This window comes from Lepidochelys olivacea (genome assembly GCF_965140295.1).
Source record: "Lepidochelys olivacea isolate rLepOli2 genome assembly, chromosome: 12".
Taxonomy (NCBI): Eukaryota; Metazoa; Chordata; order Testudines; family Cheloniidae; genus Lepidochelys; species Lepidochelys olivacea.
This window is the reverse complement of record NC_140422.1, coordinates 18,344,233-18,364,914: the sequence shown is the minus strand read 5'-3', so window position 1 is coordinate 18,364,914 and position 20,682 is coordinate 18,344,233. Positions and strand designations below refer to the sequence as shown.

The 20,682-nt window shown below is 39.0% G+C and overlaps 1 protein-coding gene across 1 annotated transcript in view; it reads right to left on the bottom strand.

Moving 5' to 3' along the window:
• The window catches only part of ITFG1 (integrin alpha FG-GAP repeat containing 1), a gene marked incomplete at its 5' end in the record, with an annotated part of 215,601 nt that overhangs the window by 131,320 nt on the left and 63,599 nt on the right, over positions 1–20,682 (bottom strand). The window contains one exon of the mRNA XM_084644488.1: positions 11,636–11,720. Within this exon, the coding sequence (XP_084500614.1) occupies positions 11,636–11,720 (85 nt within the window). The remainder of the gene's footprint in view (positions 1–11,635; positions 11,721–20,682) is intronic.

Here is a 20,682-nt window from a genome sequence, read left to right as displayed (position 1 = left end):
TTTAGAAGGGCAATACAATTTTGTCAATTGTTTTTCTGTCCTTTTGGTCAAGTTAATTATAAACCATCACCATCATGTTCTAGACCAAAGAGCAATTTATTTGATAGAGTCTGGTTTTCATCAAGTTGAAGCCCTGAGGTCTAGTACATTTCTGAGCAAGCATTTGCATGCCTGTTTTGCATGCATAATATCAATAATCTTTATTAACTGATTGAGATATTTTAGGAATTTTACCTCAGAAATACTGCTAGAACAGTCTAGGGACACTGTTATTAAGGTTAGATGTTAATACTTGTGACAGATAACCATATTATGGATATATGGTACAAAGTTTTGCAGTAAACACAGCAGTATCTCTGTTCTAAATACCCACTTATATCAAAATAATTTCTACTTAGCATCCTTTGTCCCAGTAGCTCAGTTTAAGCATGGGGAACTTATCCAAGAAAAACTGACTGTGTAATAACCCAACAAAAGCCTCTTTAAAGATTTTTTCTTTTTTACAATAGTTAAGGACATCTGTGAGATGGGAAGGGGTCATTTAAAGAAATTATGCCAAATGTCCATACATAGTTGGAGACAGGAACTAAAAAATGGTTACAAACCTTCTGTTGTTCTTCGAGATGTGTTGCACATGTCCATTGCAGCATGTGCATACCCAGAGCACAGTCGCCTGAAATTTTCCCCTCCATGGTACCTGTTGGGGCAGATCAAGCGCTCTCTGCCAGCCCATCCTATAACACCTGTATAAAAGCGCCCAGTTCAGTTCCTTCTTTCTGGAAAACTCCGACGTGAGGGTCAGAAGGGTAGGTCGTGGAATGGTCATGTGTAACACATCTCAAAAAACAACAGCTACAGAAGGTAGTAACCGTTTTTTCTTCTCTGAGTGATTGCACATGGGCATTCCATAAAACCCAGAATGCAGCATTGTAGGGAGCAGAACTGGTGATACTTTCTGTTGTACCTGTTTGAAAATAGGTCTATCCAGGGAGTCCCCCACTGCTGGAAAATGCCTCTTGCCACATCCAGGCACAGAGACCACTCATGATGACTGGAGAAAGACCTGTTGAGGTGATCTGCCAGCTCATTTTGCGCTCCCAGAAAGTAAGAGACCTCAAGGCTGATTGAGTGGGCTATGTAAAACTCCCATAGCTGCATTGCTTCTTGAAAAGAAGGGAAGAGTTAACTCATCTTTGCCCACTGAGGTAAAACATGGCTACAGTGCTGTCCGTGAGAAAAAACAAGCTCTGCCCATAATGTGGAGCAGAAAGGTCCAAAAGGCAAGACAAACCACTCTAAGTTCTCTGATACTGATGTGGAGTGAAAATTCCTTCAGAGACCAAAGGCCTTGAGTTCTGAGGGGCCCCAGTTGAGCTCCCTACCATAGCACTAACATGTCTGAGACCAGGGTCATTGACGGTTGAGGGCGTATAAAGGGAAAGCCCGCATAAACTGTGAGTGGGTCCAACAACCAATTTAGAGAGAGACGAGAACCCGTAACCAGTACAGTGTCCAGATGGTGGCAGTTTGGGAGCATAATGTGGCCAGACACACTGGAAGAGGTATGAGGTGCATCCTTGTGTATTGTACCACGTATGTGCACAAAGCCATGTGAGCCGAGAGCCACATACAATTTCAAGCTGTTGTGAGTTGATGACCTTTGAGGTGTGTTATCAGGGAACTCTGGGAGGTAGGCCCTGGCCCCAATTACCTCTATCCTTCGCATAAGAGTAAGGTTAGACTTTTCTACATTTATCAGAAAGCCTTGGGCCTTGAATGTTGAGTGGATGAGTCAAACATTGGACACTATCTGAGCCTTGACCAGCCCTTGACTCGCCAGTTGTCTAGATAAAGATAGACCGGAACCTCCCCAGGAAAGCCACCACTACTGCCATACATTTTGTGAACACCCACTTTGCTGCAGACAGGCCAAATGGGAGGGCTGTGAATTGGTAATGTGAGCAGTTCACTACTAATCTGACGCACCTTCTGTGTCCTTGGTATGTTGATACATGAATACAGGCATTTCTCAAATTGAGGGCGACGTACCAGCCTCTGGGATCCTGCAATGGGATAATGGATGCCAGCATGACCATGAGGAACTTTATTTTCTTGAGATAGTTGAGCTGAGGCAGATCTAAAATTGGTCTGAGACCTTCGTTGGCTTTTGGGATTAGGAAATAATGGGAGTAGAACCCCTTCCCTCTTAAATTCTGCAGAACCTTTTCCACGGCTACCACTTGAAGAAGAGACTGAACCTCCTAGACCAGAACTTCTATACGAGTGGGTTCCCTGAGAAGGGATGGGGGGGAAGTGGGAAGGAGGAGTAGAAATAAGCTGGAGGGTGTATCCTACTTCCACCCTGCTCAACACCCAACGGGCTGTGGTCATACGTAACCAAGCACTGAGGAAGTAGGACATACAGTTTGCAAATCAAGGAGAAACAGGGATCACAGAAACTGGTATGGCATCCTCAAGTATCCCATCAAAACACCTGCTTAGAACTCCCTGGATGTCTGGGTGGGGCATGCGATGATGTTGAGGTAGAAGGGGGTGTTGACCTAAACCCCATTTCTTTTCCTCTGCCGGTCCTGATGGGCAGCCAGGGCAGAGTACCAGAGGGGCAGCTGAGGCATAGAATTTTCTTTACTAGAACAGCTAGCTGCCTTGGCAAAATATATTTTATGCAGAAAAATACAAAATTATGCGTGACTGAGGAATTCTGCGCGTCCACAGATGCTCAGAATTCCCCAAGTAACACACACCTAGAGTAGAATGCACATGTGCAATCACTAGAAGAGCAACATTAGTTAAAACTACTTTTTGAAAAGAAATGTGTTTTTGTTAAAATGCAGGTATCACCAAGGTAAACCACTTTACTGGATCAGACAAGAGGACAATAAAAGCCCAAGATACTTAAGACCCTTGATAATCCACCAACTCCCTATTTAATATTTCAAGACTGCACACTAATGATCTATGTTCTTATGTGTAGTCCCAGCACTATGATCTCAGGAACGGAAACTGAAACTGGAATTAATGTACATAAAAGTTAGTTATTAACAAATACATACAACAACCAACAAAATTCCAATAAGATAGCCATTGAAGTCTAGATCTCAGAAATCAACATTTCATGACTTTTTCCTCAAGTTCCAGATCTGGTGAGTTAATCAGTCTGGCAAGCAGTCATCTTCCTAAATAAATATACATGTTCACCTGGGGAATATAAGAACATAATTTGCTATGAACAGTAACCATGGTCCCAGATTCTATGGATTCAGGTGTACCAATGATTCTTAAGTTGTTAATGTCTGATTTGAAGAAAACTTGTGTGGGTGGGTCCAACTTAGTATACGGCAGTGATAGTTAAACCCCATGTTCAAGAGCCATAAAACACTGCAATCCATTAAAAAGGGCTGGTAAATCAGCAGGAGCACCATGAAGGAATGTTAACAAACCTAACTGGCAATAATGCCTAATTCCACAAATAGTGGGGTATTTAAAAAAAGCAGCAAGGGACCTCCCTATACTGTTTCCTTGTTTGACTTAGGACCGCAGAAAAGCTCTACGGCGGCTGACTTATCTGAATGTCCATTATTGGGGGTTTTTTTGTATTTAAAAACATAACTGAGCTTTGGATGCAGAAAGTCATTTCCCCCCATTTTTGTACTTAAGATGAAGTTAGTTTTAGTTTACAATTAGATTACAATTATATATGTTCTTTTTTCTTGTGAATTGCACTGTCACACAGACTAGTGTATTTCACAAATCTGGTAGGTGTAGCTTTATTCTGTTTTACAGATAGCATTGTATTCTGAAATCAAGTAATCCATGTTACTGATTATCAATTTTAAGGCAACAAGGGAATTTTGCAAAGTATGAAACTTTATACATAAAAAATTAAAAAATCTTTGTACAGCAGTAACCATAAATAAATCAAATAATTAAATAATGTTGCAAAGCAATTTCCATTTCAGCAAAACAAATTAGAAGTGTTAATGGTAACAAGTTGCCATCTTTGCTATTTGATGATTCAGACAGCAGAAAGGACGGTCTGTAAGTGCTCAATTTTGATTTGGGCAACATATACTACTCCACCATACTTGTAAGGGATCCCAAATGATAGTGTGCAGCAGGGAACACTTCTCAAATTTCAACCCTATATTAAATAAGCAAAACAACTACACACTCCAGAATAGAGCTTCACAATGGTGTGACCTCTTCCTGATTTGTAAACCCATACTCTTCATCTTCGTTACATTTGTTAGTTGCTTGTAAAAAGTGTATTCTAGGCTAAAGTTCTACTTTTTCCAGTTGCACAGAACTTGTATATGTTTTAGAAATTTAACTCAACCTTCACTCCCTTAAAAAAAAAGAAAACCACCCAAAACAACCATTTTGGTTCTATTTGCAACTTTATCCCATCCACAATGAACAAACAGCTTAGAGGTTTAAGAAGACATACTTGAACATCTGAAGAATTGATCCTTCAATTTAAGCAATTTAAATTCTAAACAGAAACAAAACTGAAAATGTAGGATATTTTACTTTGAAAGAGAGCTATTGTGTATGTACAATAACTATTTCTAATAAGGATTTTTACTACACAGCTTCAATAAGTCTCCCTATTGCAGGTAAAACTGAAAGGATACATGTATAACATTGAAGTATCTAAATCTGTACTTGCACTACAGATATTAATCCCCCAAAAGCTCGGTTACATTTAATCAGGTGAATGTATTTCACAATTATTTACTTGTTACACTAGACTTGAACTTTTTCAGCTTCCCATGCTATTTAAATTTTTGTACTTAGTTTTAGCCAAATGGAAACAAAAATAAATGTTAGACAAAAAAGCACATAATCCCAAACAAAAACAAGAAGAAAATGGGAACTTTAGAATTAAGTTTATAGTTATAGCCTTCCCTTCAATGACTGTGCCGAGATATTGTCAGTGTAACGTTTACTAGAATATGGAAATTTCTTGCACAATGATAAAGGTTAAGGTTGGAGTTTTATACTTAAGTGCTTTTCTAAACAAATTTTAGAAAAAAAGTGTTTAAAGATCTAAAATCATTAACTGAACATGAGACCTTAAACTTACAGGTTAATACATACTTTTTGAAAATGAAATTTTTGTTTCCAGTTGGCAAAGATATGAGTTCAGAAAGCTGTGTGCATAATGTATTTGAAGCGTTTTGCAGAATATATGAGTTCTAGAAATGTGAAGTGCAAAGAAAATGGAGAGGGAACAATGCCCCTCTGCCCACTGTCTCCGTGGAGGAGTGAGGAAGTTTGACCTGATCAGTAGGAGAATGGTCCACACTTGGGACCCTGATAAGGGTAAGGTGGGGAGCGTGTATGTTCAAGTACACTGTAGCCTTTCCCTCACTGCATCTTTCTTCCTGCCTTAAAATGCATTTCAGGGGAGGGAGGAGAGCTTTTCTCTGCCACCCTAGTAGTCCAGGTTTTAGATTTAAGGAATAGAATAGAAATGTAATGTTGGGAATTAAAAGGGAATGTCTAATTCATCTCAGCTTACAGTCAGTGTCCAATGTGGATAGAAGTCTGAAAGGACCAACTCCTTGGGTAAACACGAATGAAGACACAGAATCTGGCTGGTATTCCTAATAGCTTGTAAGGAGAAGGGGTAGACCGTAAGTCTTTGCAGACTGATTCCCATAGTGGGACAAGAGAATTCAGAGGTAGTCTGAGTCCAGTGAGTTAGGCTGAAGGATGACAACCCTGATTTATTGGCTATATGGAATAAGGCCATTTAATGCCATGCTGGACTCCATTCAGGTGTCTGGTACTGACAGGAGGGGAGACCAGGAGGCTGCACTCACTCCCATTGCTATTCCAATTAAAATGAATTAATAAGTTGTGGCCTCTGCTTTAAAATCCATCCCCGAATTTGTGTCTCATTCACCTGCATATCCCAGTCAACTACTATTTTGTATTAAACAGTTTTCTGTTCACCTTAGCCTTCATATTTCCTGACTTTGGTTAGTTCATCTACAAGCAATGTTTACTGAATGCCATACTTCTGTATTTGATTAAATTCCATATAGCAATACCACTGTCTCTTTGAACCAACAGTTTGAGATGCTCAGTTTTCACATATCTGGAATGTCTCTCCAGTGGTTCAAGTATATATTAAGGACGGTTATAAAATTAGATTCTTCTGGTCAGGTTTTTCTACTTTATCTTTCACACATTATCTACTCAACTTTTAATTTACTAAGATATTGATTTAGATTAGTCACAAAAAGATCAAAGGGAAGAAAAAATAATTATGCTTAAGAGTTCTGTTTTAGTTTCCAGAGGAAAAACAACCAAAGACACACTTCTGAAAGTCAGTTTGCTTTTAGACTCTGTACATTGCAACTTCACTGGTATCATCTTTTCAGAGAAAAAAAAATGACCAAGAAACCTTTAGCTGTCTCTCTCAAATCAAAAAGGATTTAAATTATTTTCTTTCTTTTACAAAATAAAAGTGCAAGAAACTTCTCACTTTTTCTGTCCTCTCAACCTAGCTATATCAAAAGAGCCTAAAACAATATATTGTTACATTGTTTCATAATCATGTTCAAATTATGAGAAGCTAAAGCTATCCCTGAGCTTTCTCTGGGACTACAGTATGTGAAAAGTATCTTTTCAGTTTGTCTCTACAACAAAGGGAACATGAAAATCTACAAAGCTTTTTGATAGTAATTAGAACCAAATTCTGCAATTACACTGTGGCTTAATATTGAACATCTAATTTTTTATTCTTCACTCAACAAGTTAGATGAACATACTTCTTATATTTCCTGAAAAATATGCTCACAAAATTAGAATAATTTAAGAATGTTCAAGATCCCAGATATCCTGGGATCTAAGTTAATTTAAATGTCTTATCAAATATGACAAAGTTTCTAAAATTATGATGCATCCTTTGGCCATATTAAGTCACTTCCGTTTGCTACAACACATGGTGAGAGAAATCCTATTTCAGATGGCTCCTTAGGACTTACATCTTTCAAAAGAAAGCTGACGTACACTTTGTGCCTATTAATATTCATGGCATCAATCAAAGCCATCTGCTTTTTGGAATCATTAACAGCCATGTCAATCAGGGCAATACAAAACTGTGAAAGCATGGATAAAAAGCATTTCGGAATATTTTGAGGTTTTGTTCTTTCTTTCAAACTGCATACAATATGCAAATGTTTGTAGATGGCCTAATTTTAATTAAAACTTTAATTTTTAATGACTTTTGCACAATACATTAAATAAAATTTTTTAGCATAACCTCTAAGTATCATTGAACTTCTACTTCACTTTGTTATACTATATATGAATTCTGTATTCAGCAGCCATACCACAGACCAGCAAAATTCAGTCGCCTAGGAGAGGTGATCTTTAAAGGTCAAACTAAACTGTGCTAAAAAATCTTGAGGATTTTTTAAGTATCACCATAAAACAGAGGAATCTTCTGGCTCTAATACGGGCTCTCTTCTTACTCCCTCAAGAGCATCACTGTAAATAAGGCAAAAATTGCTGTACCACACGTCAGAGCAACTGTCAGGGTTCCCTCCCCACTCTGAACTCTAGGGTACAGACGTGGGGACCCGCATGAAAGATCCCCTATGCTTTTTTCTATCAGCTTAGGTTAAAAACTCCCCAGACACAAATTCTCCCTTGTACCTTGGGTTTAAGTAACGCTGCCACCACCAAGTGATTTAACAAAGAACCAGGGAAAAGGACCACTTGGAGTTCCTCTTCCCCCAGCAATCCACCCAAGCCCTTACACCCCCTTTCCTGGGGAGACTTGAGAATAATATCCTAACCAATTGGTTACAAAATGATCAAAGACCCAAATCCCTGGGTGTTGAAACAATGGAAAAATCAGTCACATTCTTAAAAGAAGGATTTTTATTTAAAAACAAAAGAAAGGTAAAAATCATCTCTGTAAAATCAGGATGGAAAATACTTGACAGGGTATTCAGATTCAAAACAGAGAGGATTCCCCTCTGGGCAAAGCCTTAAAGTTATGGAAAACAGGAAAAAACCTTCCTATTTGCACAGGGAAAATTCACAATGAAAGATAAACTAATCCACCTTCCCTGGCTTACCTATACTGGTTGCAATATTGGAGACTTAGATGGGATGGGTTGGAGAAGACGGATTTCTGTCTGGCCCCTCTCAGTCCCAAGAGTGAACCCCCACACAAAACAAAGAGCACAAACAAAACCTTCTCCCCTCCCAAGATTTGAAAGTATCTTCTTTCCCCATTGGTCCTGTTGGTCAGGTACCAACCAGGCTATTTGAGCTTCTTAACCCCTTACAAGTAAGGAGGAATTCTGGGCTACCCTTAGCTGTATGTTTATGACAGCAACCATGTCACAACATCTAAATACGGGCTCAATCCTGCGAATACTCATTAATGAGGGTAAAGCTAACTATCACAAGTAGATCCACTAATATGCAGTAGCATTTGCAGAATCAGGGCCATAAGACTGCTAGTTACTGCGGTGGGACAAAGCACTATCTATGGAAATCATCTAATTCCAGAGAATAATTTATGTGTTTATCTTCTTTAATATGTGCATCACCTGAATCATTGTTTAAAAAATTGATAGCTGTAAATGCTACCGTGCGAACAAATAACATTTTAGCACACAGTCAAAAAACAACAAGGTGCTGAAATAAAAACATTATCAAACTGAGATCAAATGGATCACTACTTGAAATGCCTCCCAACATATTCAACATACACAATGTATGAGATTTTGCTTGATTATAAACCTTCAAATTCAAGTCCTAATGTAAGTTAAATTAAGTACAATTTTTGAATGGACTCTACAAGGAAAATTTTGATGAACAAAACAGAACTAATTTTAACATAATGTCCTTTTGACTATTAAAATATACAAACAAAAATCCATGCATTTGGAAGTATTACTGCTGAATGGAAAAATCTAGACTAATTGTTTCTAATACTCGCAAAAAAAAAAAAGGATTTATATACAAATTAAGTTTATACCTTTGTTCTAAAGCTTTCTGAAACAAACGTTGATTAAAATATTAAGAATCCTGATGTTTCAAGAATCTTTAAAGAAGTCATTTTAATTAATTTAAATGTTGGTCCTACTTTCTTATGCATATGAACAGTTTATGGACATTTGCGTAGATAATGTCTTCTGAACAAATTACTTCTTAAGGAAACAATTGTACGTCAAACAGCAATAATTTTTAAAAAATGATAATGAAGAGCAACATGAATATTTGCATTATTTCTATTTGTTTATTACTGAGAGTGGCGTTCAGCCCTATACAGTACACAAAACCAACACGCTCTGTCCCGAAGAGTTTACACTCTTAAAAACTAGACATATGGATCTCCCAGTGTATCCTAAAGCTGAGGAAGACTTGTGGGATTTTTTTTTTAAAGTTATTTATCAATTCGTGTATTGTGACCATTGCAAGAAAAACTGGCTATTAAGAGGGTCATGAAATAACAGGGCAGTGGCCTGATGAAATGGGATGACGAGGGCATTCCAGGTATGCAGGGTAATGTGACAAAATGCCCAGAGAAGAGGACTATGGATAGGAAAGATGAGGTATTATAAATGACAGAATAAAGGGGCAAACAGCAGAAGATGATATCCAAAATGCAGATAGAGTAGAGTTGTGAAGGGTTTTAAAGGCAAGAATGAGAAGTTTAAACTTGATGCAGTAGGTAAGAGGTTGGCAGGGAAGGTTTCAAATAAGGGTTTGAAATGGTCAGATTGACAGGCAACATAATTTTGGTGGCTACATTCTGACTAGGGTGGAGAAGTGTAATGTGGGTGAGTGAAGCTAGAGAAGAGGTGATTTTGATAACTAATATGTCCATATCGACATATTCAGTAGGTTGTGGAGAAAAGTGGCAAGATCTAAAATGCTGCAGCTGCCCCGCTCTAGCACTTCAGCGTAGACGCTCAATACAGAAACAGGAGGGGTTCTCCTCCTGTTGCTATAGTTAATCCACTTCCCCGAGAGGTGGTAGCTAGTTTGAGAGAGGAGAACTAATGCTGAGAGAGCGAACAGAAGACATAATGTGAAGAAAGGGGGAGTGATGAAAGAAAGAAACAGTGAAGCTGAGGAACATGGGGATGGGGGAAAGTCAGGAACAGGTTATGACAGATCCTGTTGTGAGCAGTTACATTAGAGTGGACAGGGCAGAAATCAGGATGGAGGGAACCCAAGAGGTTAGAGGAAAAAAAGTCTCCTCTCTATAATATTCTTCATAGTCATCTAATATTACAGTCTTGACAATTAAATACAATGGACAGTTGTTAGGGCACATTTAAACATCCGAAGTGACTCTGTACATAAGAAAGGATTCCCAACAGATGAACAGCATGACGTGAAAAAGCAAACCCCAGCTAGGAAAATAATGAGGTCAACACCACAGTAATCAAGTTCGCTGAATACAGCAACAAATTAAATTAATAAACTATGCGAAGTATTCAGTCTTTAAAATTCCAAATCATCTTTTACAAATCTGTTAAGTTTATTAATCTATACAAGCCATAATTAGTTAATGAAAATTTAGGATTAATTATCCTAAGAGTTTAGGTGCATTTAAGCACCTAAATGAAGCAACTAGAAGTCCAAGAGTGGTCATCACCCAGTAGCTGTTAGCGTTCTTAACTTGACTACATTCTGATGCACTGCTTTTAAAATATGATTTGAGTATATTTGATCTATTATTTTCCTCCTATATTCTATTTCTCATTGCCCAATACGTACTCCAATAATCTATACCTTTACTCAATGTTTAAGGGCCAGATTTTCATAAGAGTTTAGCATCCAAAAGCTTCTAATTAGGCATTCTGGAAACTGCGAGGTGCGGAGAACTTCAGAAAACTTACCACTTTATTTAGGTGCCTAAAGGGAAGCAAATGTCTTATGAAAATCTGATCAAAAAGGCAACAGAGAAATACATGGTTCTACAGACTTGCTATGTCCTCACATAGCTTTGAGCCATTTCATTTTTTCAATAAAATACTGATGAATATATGAATAGAATCTAATCCCTAATAAACTGCAAATATTTATATTGAAAATAAAAAGAAAATAATATTTTAGTTCATAATATGTTCCATTACTGCTTTTTAAAAAATAGTTATTATATCCAAGTTTAGACCCACTAGACAAAAATGTCAAAAAATGTGCTTTAAAGTAGTCTTAATAGGGATTTAAGACTCAATCCTGCACACAGTTTACATGTGCTTAACCTCAGGCAAGTAAATAGTCCCACTGAAGTCAAGGGTTAGGGTTGCACCGGCGTAAGCAGGTACAGGTCTGAGACGATGAACTAAAATAGTCACTTCCAAATTATCAAATCCTTCTGCGTGCACAATACTCGTTGACTTCAACAGGTGTTCTATATATAGAAGGAAAGGAAGAGTGAAGGAATACAATACATGTATTATATGTCTACATGACTATGATGCCTGCAAAGGAACCACTGCAATCTGTTGGGTAAAAGCTTAACATGCGTTTTAAAATATATTATATATATATAAAAATATAACTAATTAATAATAAAAATAAATGTGTGTCAGATAGCTTAGGGGGAGGAATAAAGGAGGAATCTCACCAAAATCTGCAAACACTGATTGTCCAACAACCATCGTATCTTCAGGTTTTTGCTTTATATCTGTGACTTTGGAGAAATTCCCATCCTATCAAATACAATAAACATACACCATAAAAAATGACATTAATGAACTGTAAACAAAGCAATGAAAATTTGAAGTGTAAACTAAAGACTAAAAATAGTTTTTAAAAAAAGGATTAATAGGTGAAAAACGGTCTTTTAACTGAGAAAACTTGTGCTGTTTGGAATACTAGAGCCTGAGCCGCCAAACAAATCTGATGTGCAGACCCTTAGTCCTGCATGGAATCATGGAAGTCAACAAGACTCCATGAATGAATAGGAGTATGCACATTTAGATCTGTTCTTAGGAAAAGATTTAGTCACTTCATTGGGATAATCATACGATAAAGGTGTCTAAATATTCAAAACAATGAATATTAAATTACATTAATGAATTAAGACTTACAATTTATTAAATTACTCTATTAATATAGAAATTACCTTCCAGATTATTCGGATTATACTAGTGCTGTGTAGGGCTTGTTTCAACACCATGCAATATTATGAATTAAAACCTGATCCTGCAAAGCGCAGAGCCTCTTTCCAGTCCTACTGAAATAACAGGATTAGAGGGCACTAGGTATAGTGCAGGCTCAGGCCCCAGCTGTTGAACAAAAATGTTACATATTAAAATAAATAAAAAAAGATCTGAGGCCCAATGCTCCAATTACTTTACTGGGAGTTCTCCTCACCGGAGTACTTGAAACCTGTAAAACGCAACACATTAAGTAATATCTTGAGTCAAAATGTAACAGGTGTGACATCTCAGAAAACTACTGCAAAAACACCATGAAATATTTAACATTTCATCAAATCTGAAATATATATTTTGGAAATTTAGGAATAAAAAAATTAAGAGTTTCTCCCACTGATTCAGAGTTTTCTCAGTTGTAATTTATGTTCAAATTGGACCATCACTTATTTGGACAGTTTTTGTGTTTTAACCTCCTGTGTATCTTTATTACACTCAGACAATTTATCTGACTCATCTCCCTTTTAATAATGTTATCTGTTTAGAAGGTATATCCATAGAACTAGTTTTACATGAGGGATTAAAACTGAGTCTGATCGCTATTGTTACTTTGGAGATTGTCCATATTTTTCTAACTCATACACTATTTAGATTTATAGACTTAGCTCTCTAAATGAGGTTTCGTTGGGGATAGTTTTCCCTTGACATTTGATTATAGCTAATTTTTTTCTTGGAGTATAATTTGTAACTGATAGTGGCTCAGAGGACAAATTAATCAATATGGATGCAAAAACAAACAGAGTGATTTCCCCAGAACGGTAAGCTCATATTGTTATCCATGAACAGCTCCAGTAGAATTATCTGACTGCAGTGCTGAGTCTGTAATCCTTACAGATGCTACTTATCTCATTGCAGTAACGAGGACTAGGCCCTATGTCAAGTGACCAGAAAAGAAAGAAAGAGGCCAATACCTCTAAAGCATTTTATGGTAGATTAAAGGAAGAATATACTTTGTTTCAGATAAATTTTTATCTTTAATCAGAAAGATGTATTATGTCTTAAAGTCTCTGAAGGATCCAGTATCCAAATTGTTCTTCTTAACTGACTTGAATAAATTTTAGATTTTACATTTGAGTCCCCTATAAATGCTGCATGTGGTTTTTATTTATGTGGTAGTTAGATTGCAGCCATTTGCACTGAGAACATATAATAAGGCCTTCCAAACACTGAATTCTCATGTCACCTTTGATCCCCTGATGACAGAGACAGAAATGTATTTCAGATTAAAAGGAAGAAAATACTTAGTTCCTGAAACAGTAAAATTTATGTTTCTGGGTGACTATAATTCTACTCAAAGACACAGATTTGAGTTATTGACTCTAGGTTTTCAGTAACCTTGATGCCAAAAAGTTATATTTTATCCAATAAAGCTTAGAAAGCAATGCCTACATACATATGCATGGACTGCACTAATGACAACATATTTTAAATTTATATTTTTTCTTATAATTAAAAATCATTACCACCAATTCTTCCCAACGTCTAAAACAGAAGCCAATCAACATATATGATAATTTAACTACAAATATTTATTTACTGGAGTTTTAATTACATGTAAAATATTCTCACTTTTGAGAATATTTCTCACCATCTTAATGATATGCAGTTTTTTATTCTAACTAAAGACTGTAGTATTTAAAAGACATTATGCTTTTTATTCCACTAGCCATTCAACAGTGTATGCTGGTTTTCAGGTAAGGGGAAAAGCTCTTCCAGTGCTGTAAAAGAAGCACACACACACACACACCCCACGAGGGGAGTAGCTACCAGCGCTGGGAACGGGTGCACTGTCTACACTGCCACTTTACAGCACTGAAACTTGCATTGCTCAGGAGGGTGTTTTTTCACACCCCTGAGCGAGAAAGTTTCAGCACTGTAAAGTGGCAGCATAGACAAGGCCTTAATTAATTGTACTTCATCCATCTTTCCTGAAATAGTTCAGTTAATTTAATACATACAATGAATCATTCTATTTTTCTTAATTCTTTTATTCTTGTCTGTCAGATTTCTATAGCTGACATTTGTTTTTCCACTCCAAATGGCAAATATTTACTGGTTGAAGCCACAAAAAAGTCCAGACACCCCAGAAGGAGAACAGAAGGCTTAAACCCCAAAAATATACAGTTAAATCAACTAATTGTATACTATGTCATTGTACTACACAAATATATTTAGGAAAATCTTTTATGAAAGCTTGTAATGTTCTGAACTTGATAGTCACTATGAGAGATGTATACAGACCATGGTTATGAATTTATGTATTTGTGTATACAGAAAACTGTGCTCACAAGTTCATAGCAAGGGAGGGTGGGGAGCAATCCATCAGGGAGGGACACCTTCCAAGCCAATTGTTTACATGAAACCAACTTCAGGCACCCATCCATTGTCCAGCCCAGGAAAAGACAACAATGGAGTATTAGAGTTAATGGGAAAACATTGTGACATCACTAGAATTTCCCCACTTTGAATTAACAGGAGTAACCATGCCACCATTTTTATCTCAAGCAGATCTGGTGTGTCAACTGTGTGGAATGTGTGTGCCAAAGCAAACTGATAACAGGGGACTGGTTTCACACCATTGGGAGGGGGGGGGGGGCTGCCAAACCAGTGAGGAATAGCTTCAGAACTCAGGAAGACTGATTTGTGGAGACTGGGACTGGAAGGGTTGTTGTCACCTTGCAAAGAGTAACTTGGCTGTGTCAGGCATTTGAATCGCAGATGCACAGCACCAAGGACCCTGAAGTTATAGGGCAGGCAGTGACACAACCCTTTACCAGTCTGGGTGTTCCCCAAAATGTCTCAATACCTCTGTTTAATTTCAGGACATTTTCCTGAAACTATGGTGATAGGAATTTGCAGTGGTGGTGGTGGGAACAATATCCTTGATATAGCTCTGGCATCAATACTTTATCACAGTGGTTTTCAAACTGGGGTACACGTACCCCTGGGGGTATGCGAGGAAAAATCCTGTAATGCCAGACAACACTTTATTTAGTACAGAGGTTTTCAAATTGTGGGGCACAGAGGAATGTTTGGGAGGGGAGGGGCAAGTGGCCTATTTCAAACATTTTGAGCTGAGCCCCTGCTTTGAGTTACAATTTTTGATTACATCTCCTTCCCCAACCGAGACAGGTTGAGTGGTCTGCTAAAGTGAGTCGGAAGTGTGTTGTACCAATAAAATAAAAACCAGCAGGATCTTATTAAAGGGAAAAAGGCAAAATACCACATTTATTGTGAATACAGAAAGAATCATAGTAAGCAGTTTGTTATAGCTATAACATTCCATTCAATCTCATATTTATTCACACATTCATTCATACAAACACACACACACCCACACACACAGGTTCTGCAAGGTTGTTATCATAGTTACCAGCCTTAGAGTTGCTCATGCCAAGCCACTGGCCAGGTGGCCTGGACATGAGGAGGGAGCAGGGCCTTGTCAGATGCTCATCTGATGCTCCTGGAAGTTGGTTTGCAGAATCAGACCCCAAAGTTCTCACTTTTTAGAGTCTATTTTTATAGGAATTTCTTCCTATGCCAGTCTATGGGAATTGCTTCATCATGCTGTTGCTGAATCAATCAGCAGATAGCACATTCCTGACGGCTCCAAGATGTTATCTTGTTCTTTGGTTCTCCCATTCTTGAGGCTGTTGGGTGGATTCCAGTCTGCCCTCCGGGGGGGTCCTCTGGTTATTTCCACTTGACGCCTTCTTCAGCCGATGGACACTGGATTCTTAGGCTGGCACCTCCCTGATCATTCAGTTATTATCCACACCAAGCATCCATCCACATACATCCTCTATCTCTATTTTAATCACAATTGTTAATACAACAAAAGGACGGGGAGTCTCTGGGTGCTGTTTCTGTTGTTAGAGTATTGCTTTGAGTCTCTCTCTCTGTGAATTGCTTTGAGAACAGACTCTGTCTTAGAATGTACTAACACAATTAGCAGCTTGCAAGTTTCACACATAGAGGGAGAGAAACAGTACCAAAAACCAAGAGACCTCTTAATTAGTAATACCCTGGAATTTAAACTCTGGGGAATCAAACTCATTTGTGATTTTAATACAGAACTTCTTTAATATGATCCAACAAGTGGAGGTGACATTTCCTTCCCAAGCTCCGCTGGGTTGCCCTGAGATATCACCACTCCCATCCCCAACTGTTTGTCCGTACTCCCCTAAAGGGGTGGCCCCACAATTAAAACACCTCTTAAAGATGTTGCTAAATGGAATGCATAAATTTGAGGGGGTTCACTGAACGGCAAACAGTTTACACAGAACACATGCAATCTACACTAAAAACTGTATTCAAATATACTCAAAGTGCATGAAATCATATTTTTATACTTTTCATTAAAGACTTAAAGGGGCACATATTGTTCTTTATATTATTGGTATTTTAGGAAAAACTAATTATGAGTACCATTAAGTAATGTTAAAAAATACAGTCTTGATTGACCATTGCATGTCTCTCCATTTTACCATTCTTCAACACAAAGCAAAGGTAATTATGGTTAGATGAAGAAGGTGCATGTCTTTATTCTCATAATTTTGATGCAAAGCTGTGTTAAAAATTTACTACACAATACATTTAAGTGATAGTGTATTAATCTCCCCTCCCATGCTAATGCACATGTTAAGCAAGGCATGCATAAAAAAGGCCTTGTAAGAAAGTTCAAAGTAATATTATATTGTACTTAAGATTTTATAGATTTCTTACTTCTATTACAGCCTTAATTTACAATATAAACTATAAAAGGTGATCACTGCTAGATTTGATAGCATGGCTGCAGCACATGTTGCTGTAGGGGAAGTTAAGATTTTAGTCTTAACTGAATAATAATCCTGAATCTAGATTCTCATTTATACGAATACCCTTTGATGTTCTGGTAGAGTAAAGGAGCTAAAAGAGCTCCCTGAGCCTTGGTCTATACTAGGACTTTAGGTTGAATTTAGCAGAGTTAAATCGATGTAAACCTGCACCCGCCCACACGATGAAGCCCTTTATTTCTACTTAAAGGGTTCTTAAAATCGATTTCTTTACTCCACCCCTCACAAGTGGATTAGCGCTTAATTTGGCCTTGCCAGCTCGAATTTGGGGTACTGTGGACACAATTCAACGGTACTGGCCTCTGGGAGTGTCAAGGTTCCTCCCCCACTCTGAACTCTAGGGTACAGATGTGGGGACCTGCATGAAAAACCTCCTAAGCTTATCTTTACCAGCTTAGGTCAAAACTTCCCCAAGGTACAAAATATTACCCCCGTTATCCTTGGAATGGCCGCTACCACCACCAAACTAATACTGGTTACTGGGGAAGAGCTGTTTGGACGCGTCCTTCCCCCCAAAATACTTCCCAAAACCTTGCACCCCACTTCCTGGACAAGGTTTGGTAAAAAGCCTCACCAATTTGCCTAGGTGACTACAGACCCAGACCCTTGGATCTTAAGAACAATGAACAATCCTCCCAACACTTGCACCCCCCCCTTTCCTGGGAAATGTTGGATAAAAAGCCTCACCAATTTGCATAGGTGACCACAAACCCAAACCCTTGGATCTGAGAACAATGAAAAAGCATTCAGTGTTTTACAAGAAGACTTTTAATAAAAAATAGAAGTAAATAGAAATAAAGAAATTCCCCCTGTAAAATCAGGATGGTATATATCTTACAGGGTAATTAGATTCAAAAACATAGAGAACCCCTCTAGGCAAAACCTTAAGTTACAAAAAAGATACACAGACAGAAATAGTTATTCTATTCAGCACAATTCTTTTCTCAGCCATTTAAAGAAATCATAATCTAACACATACCTAGCTAGATTACTTACTAAAAGTTCTAAGACTCCATTCCTGTTCTGTCCCTGGCAAGCGCAGCATACAGACAGACACAGACCCTTTGTTTCTCTCCCTCCTCCCAGCTTTTGAAAGTATCTTGTCTCCTCATTGGTCATTTTGGTCAGGTGCCAGCGAGGTTACCTTTAGCTCCTTAACCCTTTACAGGTGAGAGGAGCTTTCCCCTGGCCAGGAGGGATTTCAAAGGGGTTTACCCTTCCCTTTATATTTATGACACGCCCCCCAAATCTCAGCTAGGGTGAAACACTGGCTGGGATTTCTTCCTGGAGCTCTAGGAAAACAGAGTTAATAAGACACATGCATCTCTAAATATACTACCAAGTACATAAAGACTAACAATATTTTCCACATCTCAAGGACGATTTTAACCAGTTGATTCTGGGAAACTTTCACGGGAGAGTGCATCAGCCACTTTGTTAGAAGCTCCTGAGATGTGTTGGATGTCGAAATTAAAATCTTGGAGAGCTAAACTCCACCGAAGAAGTTTTTTGTTAGTTTCTTTGACAGTGTGAAGCCACTTTAGTGCAGCATGGTCGGTTTGCAGGTGGAAACGCCGTCCCCAAACATATGGGCGTAGCTTTTCCAGAGCGTAGACAATGGCATAACATTCTTTTTCAGTGACTGACCAGTTGCTTTCCCTCTCAGACAGTTTTTTGCTGAGAAACACTACAGGGTGGAATTCTTGATCAGGTCCTTTCTGCATTAAAACTGCTCCCACACCACGCTCGGATGCATCTGTGGTTACTAGGAACGGTTTGTCAAAGTCTGGGGCCCTTAGTACAGGGTCAGACATGAGTGTCGCTTTAAGCTTGTTAAAGGCCTTCTGACACTTTCCGGTCCACTGAACAGCATTTGGCTGTTTCTTTTTGGTTAGGTCTGTCAGTGGGGCAGCGATTTGGCTGTAGTGCGGTACAAATCGTCTGTAATAACCGGCCAAGCCTAAGAAGGATTGAACCTGTTTCTTTGACTTTGGGACAGGCCACTTTTGGATAGCATCCACTTTGGCCTGTAGGGGGCTGATAGTTCCTTGACCCACCTGGTGTCCAAGGTAAGTCACTCTGTTTAGGCCTATTTGACACTTCTTAGCCTTAACAGTTAGTCCTGCCTCCCTTATGCGCTCAAGGACTTTTTGTAGATGTTCCAGGTGGTCTGCCCAGGAATCCGAAAATATGGCCACATCGTCAAGGTAGGCGACTGCATATTCTCCTAACCCCGCTAGGAGACCATCTACAAGTCTTTGGAAAGTGGCGGGTGCATTTCGCAGCCCGAAAGGGAGTACATTAAATTCATACAGCCCGAGATGTGTGATGAAGGCTGACCTTTCCTTGGCAGATTCATCTAGCGGTACCTGCCAGTACCCCTTGGTTAAGTCCAAGGTAGAGATGAACTGGGCCCTTCCCAGTTTCTCTAATAGTTCATCTGTGCGTGGCATGGGATAGTTGTCTGGGCGAGTTACAGCATTTAGCTTACGGTAGTCCACGCAAAAACGTATTTCCCCATCTGGTTTGGGAACTAGAACCACTGGAGATGCCCATGCACTTTCAGAGGGGCGGATTACACCCATCTGTAACATATCCTGGATCTCCCGTTCTATAGCAGTTTTAGCTTGAGGAGACACCCGGTAAGGTTGGACCCTAATTGGGTGAGCATTACCTGTGTCAATGGAGTGGTATGCCCGTTCAGTCAGTCCTGGGGTGGCTGAGAACGTTGGCGCGTAGCTAGTGCACAGCTCCTGGATCTGCTGTCGCTGCATACGCCCAAGGGTCATGGAGAGGTTCACCTCTTCCACACCACCAGCACATTTCCCTTCGTAGTAGACACCTTCAGGCCACTCAGCGTCGTCTCCTCCCTGGGCTGTAAACTGACAAACCTTTAATTCTCTGGAATAAAAGGGCTTTAGAGAATTAATATGATACACCTTAGGCTTTTGGTTGGAGGTGGGGAATGCTATGAGATAATTAACAGCTCCCAGGCGCTCCTGGACCACGAATGGCCCTTCCCACGATGCTTCCATTTTATGGGCCTGGAGCGCCTTTAAGACCATGACCTGGTCTCCTACTTTGAAGGAACGCTCTCTGGCATGTTTATCATACCAGGCTTTTTGCTCTTTTTGAGCATCCTTTAAGTTTCCTCTAGCAAGGGCTAAAGAGGTTCGGAGGGTGTTTTGTAGGTTGGTTACAAAGTCCAGAATGTTAGTTCCTGGAGAAGGTGTAAATCCCTCCCATTGCTGCTTCACCAACTGCAATGGCCCCTTAACCTCACGGCCATATACAAGTTCAAATGGGGAAAACCCTAAACTGGGATGTGGTACAGCTCTGTAGGCAAAGAGCAACTGCTGCAATACTAGGTCCCAATCATTGGAGTGCTTATTTACGAATTTACGTATCATGGCCCCCAAAGTTCCATTAAACTTCTCCACCATGCCATTTGTTTGATGATGGTAAGGAGTGGCAACCAAGTGATTTACCCCATGAGCTTCCCAAAGGTTTTTCATAGTTCCTGCCAGGAAATTAGTCCCTGCATCTGTGAGGATGTCAGAGGGCCAACCTACCCTGGCAAAAATGTCTGCTAGTGCCTGGCACACACTTTTAGCCCTGGT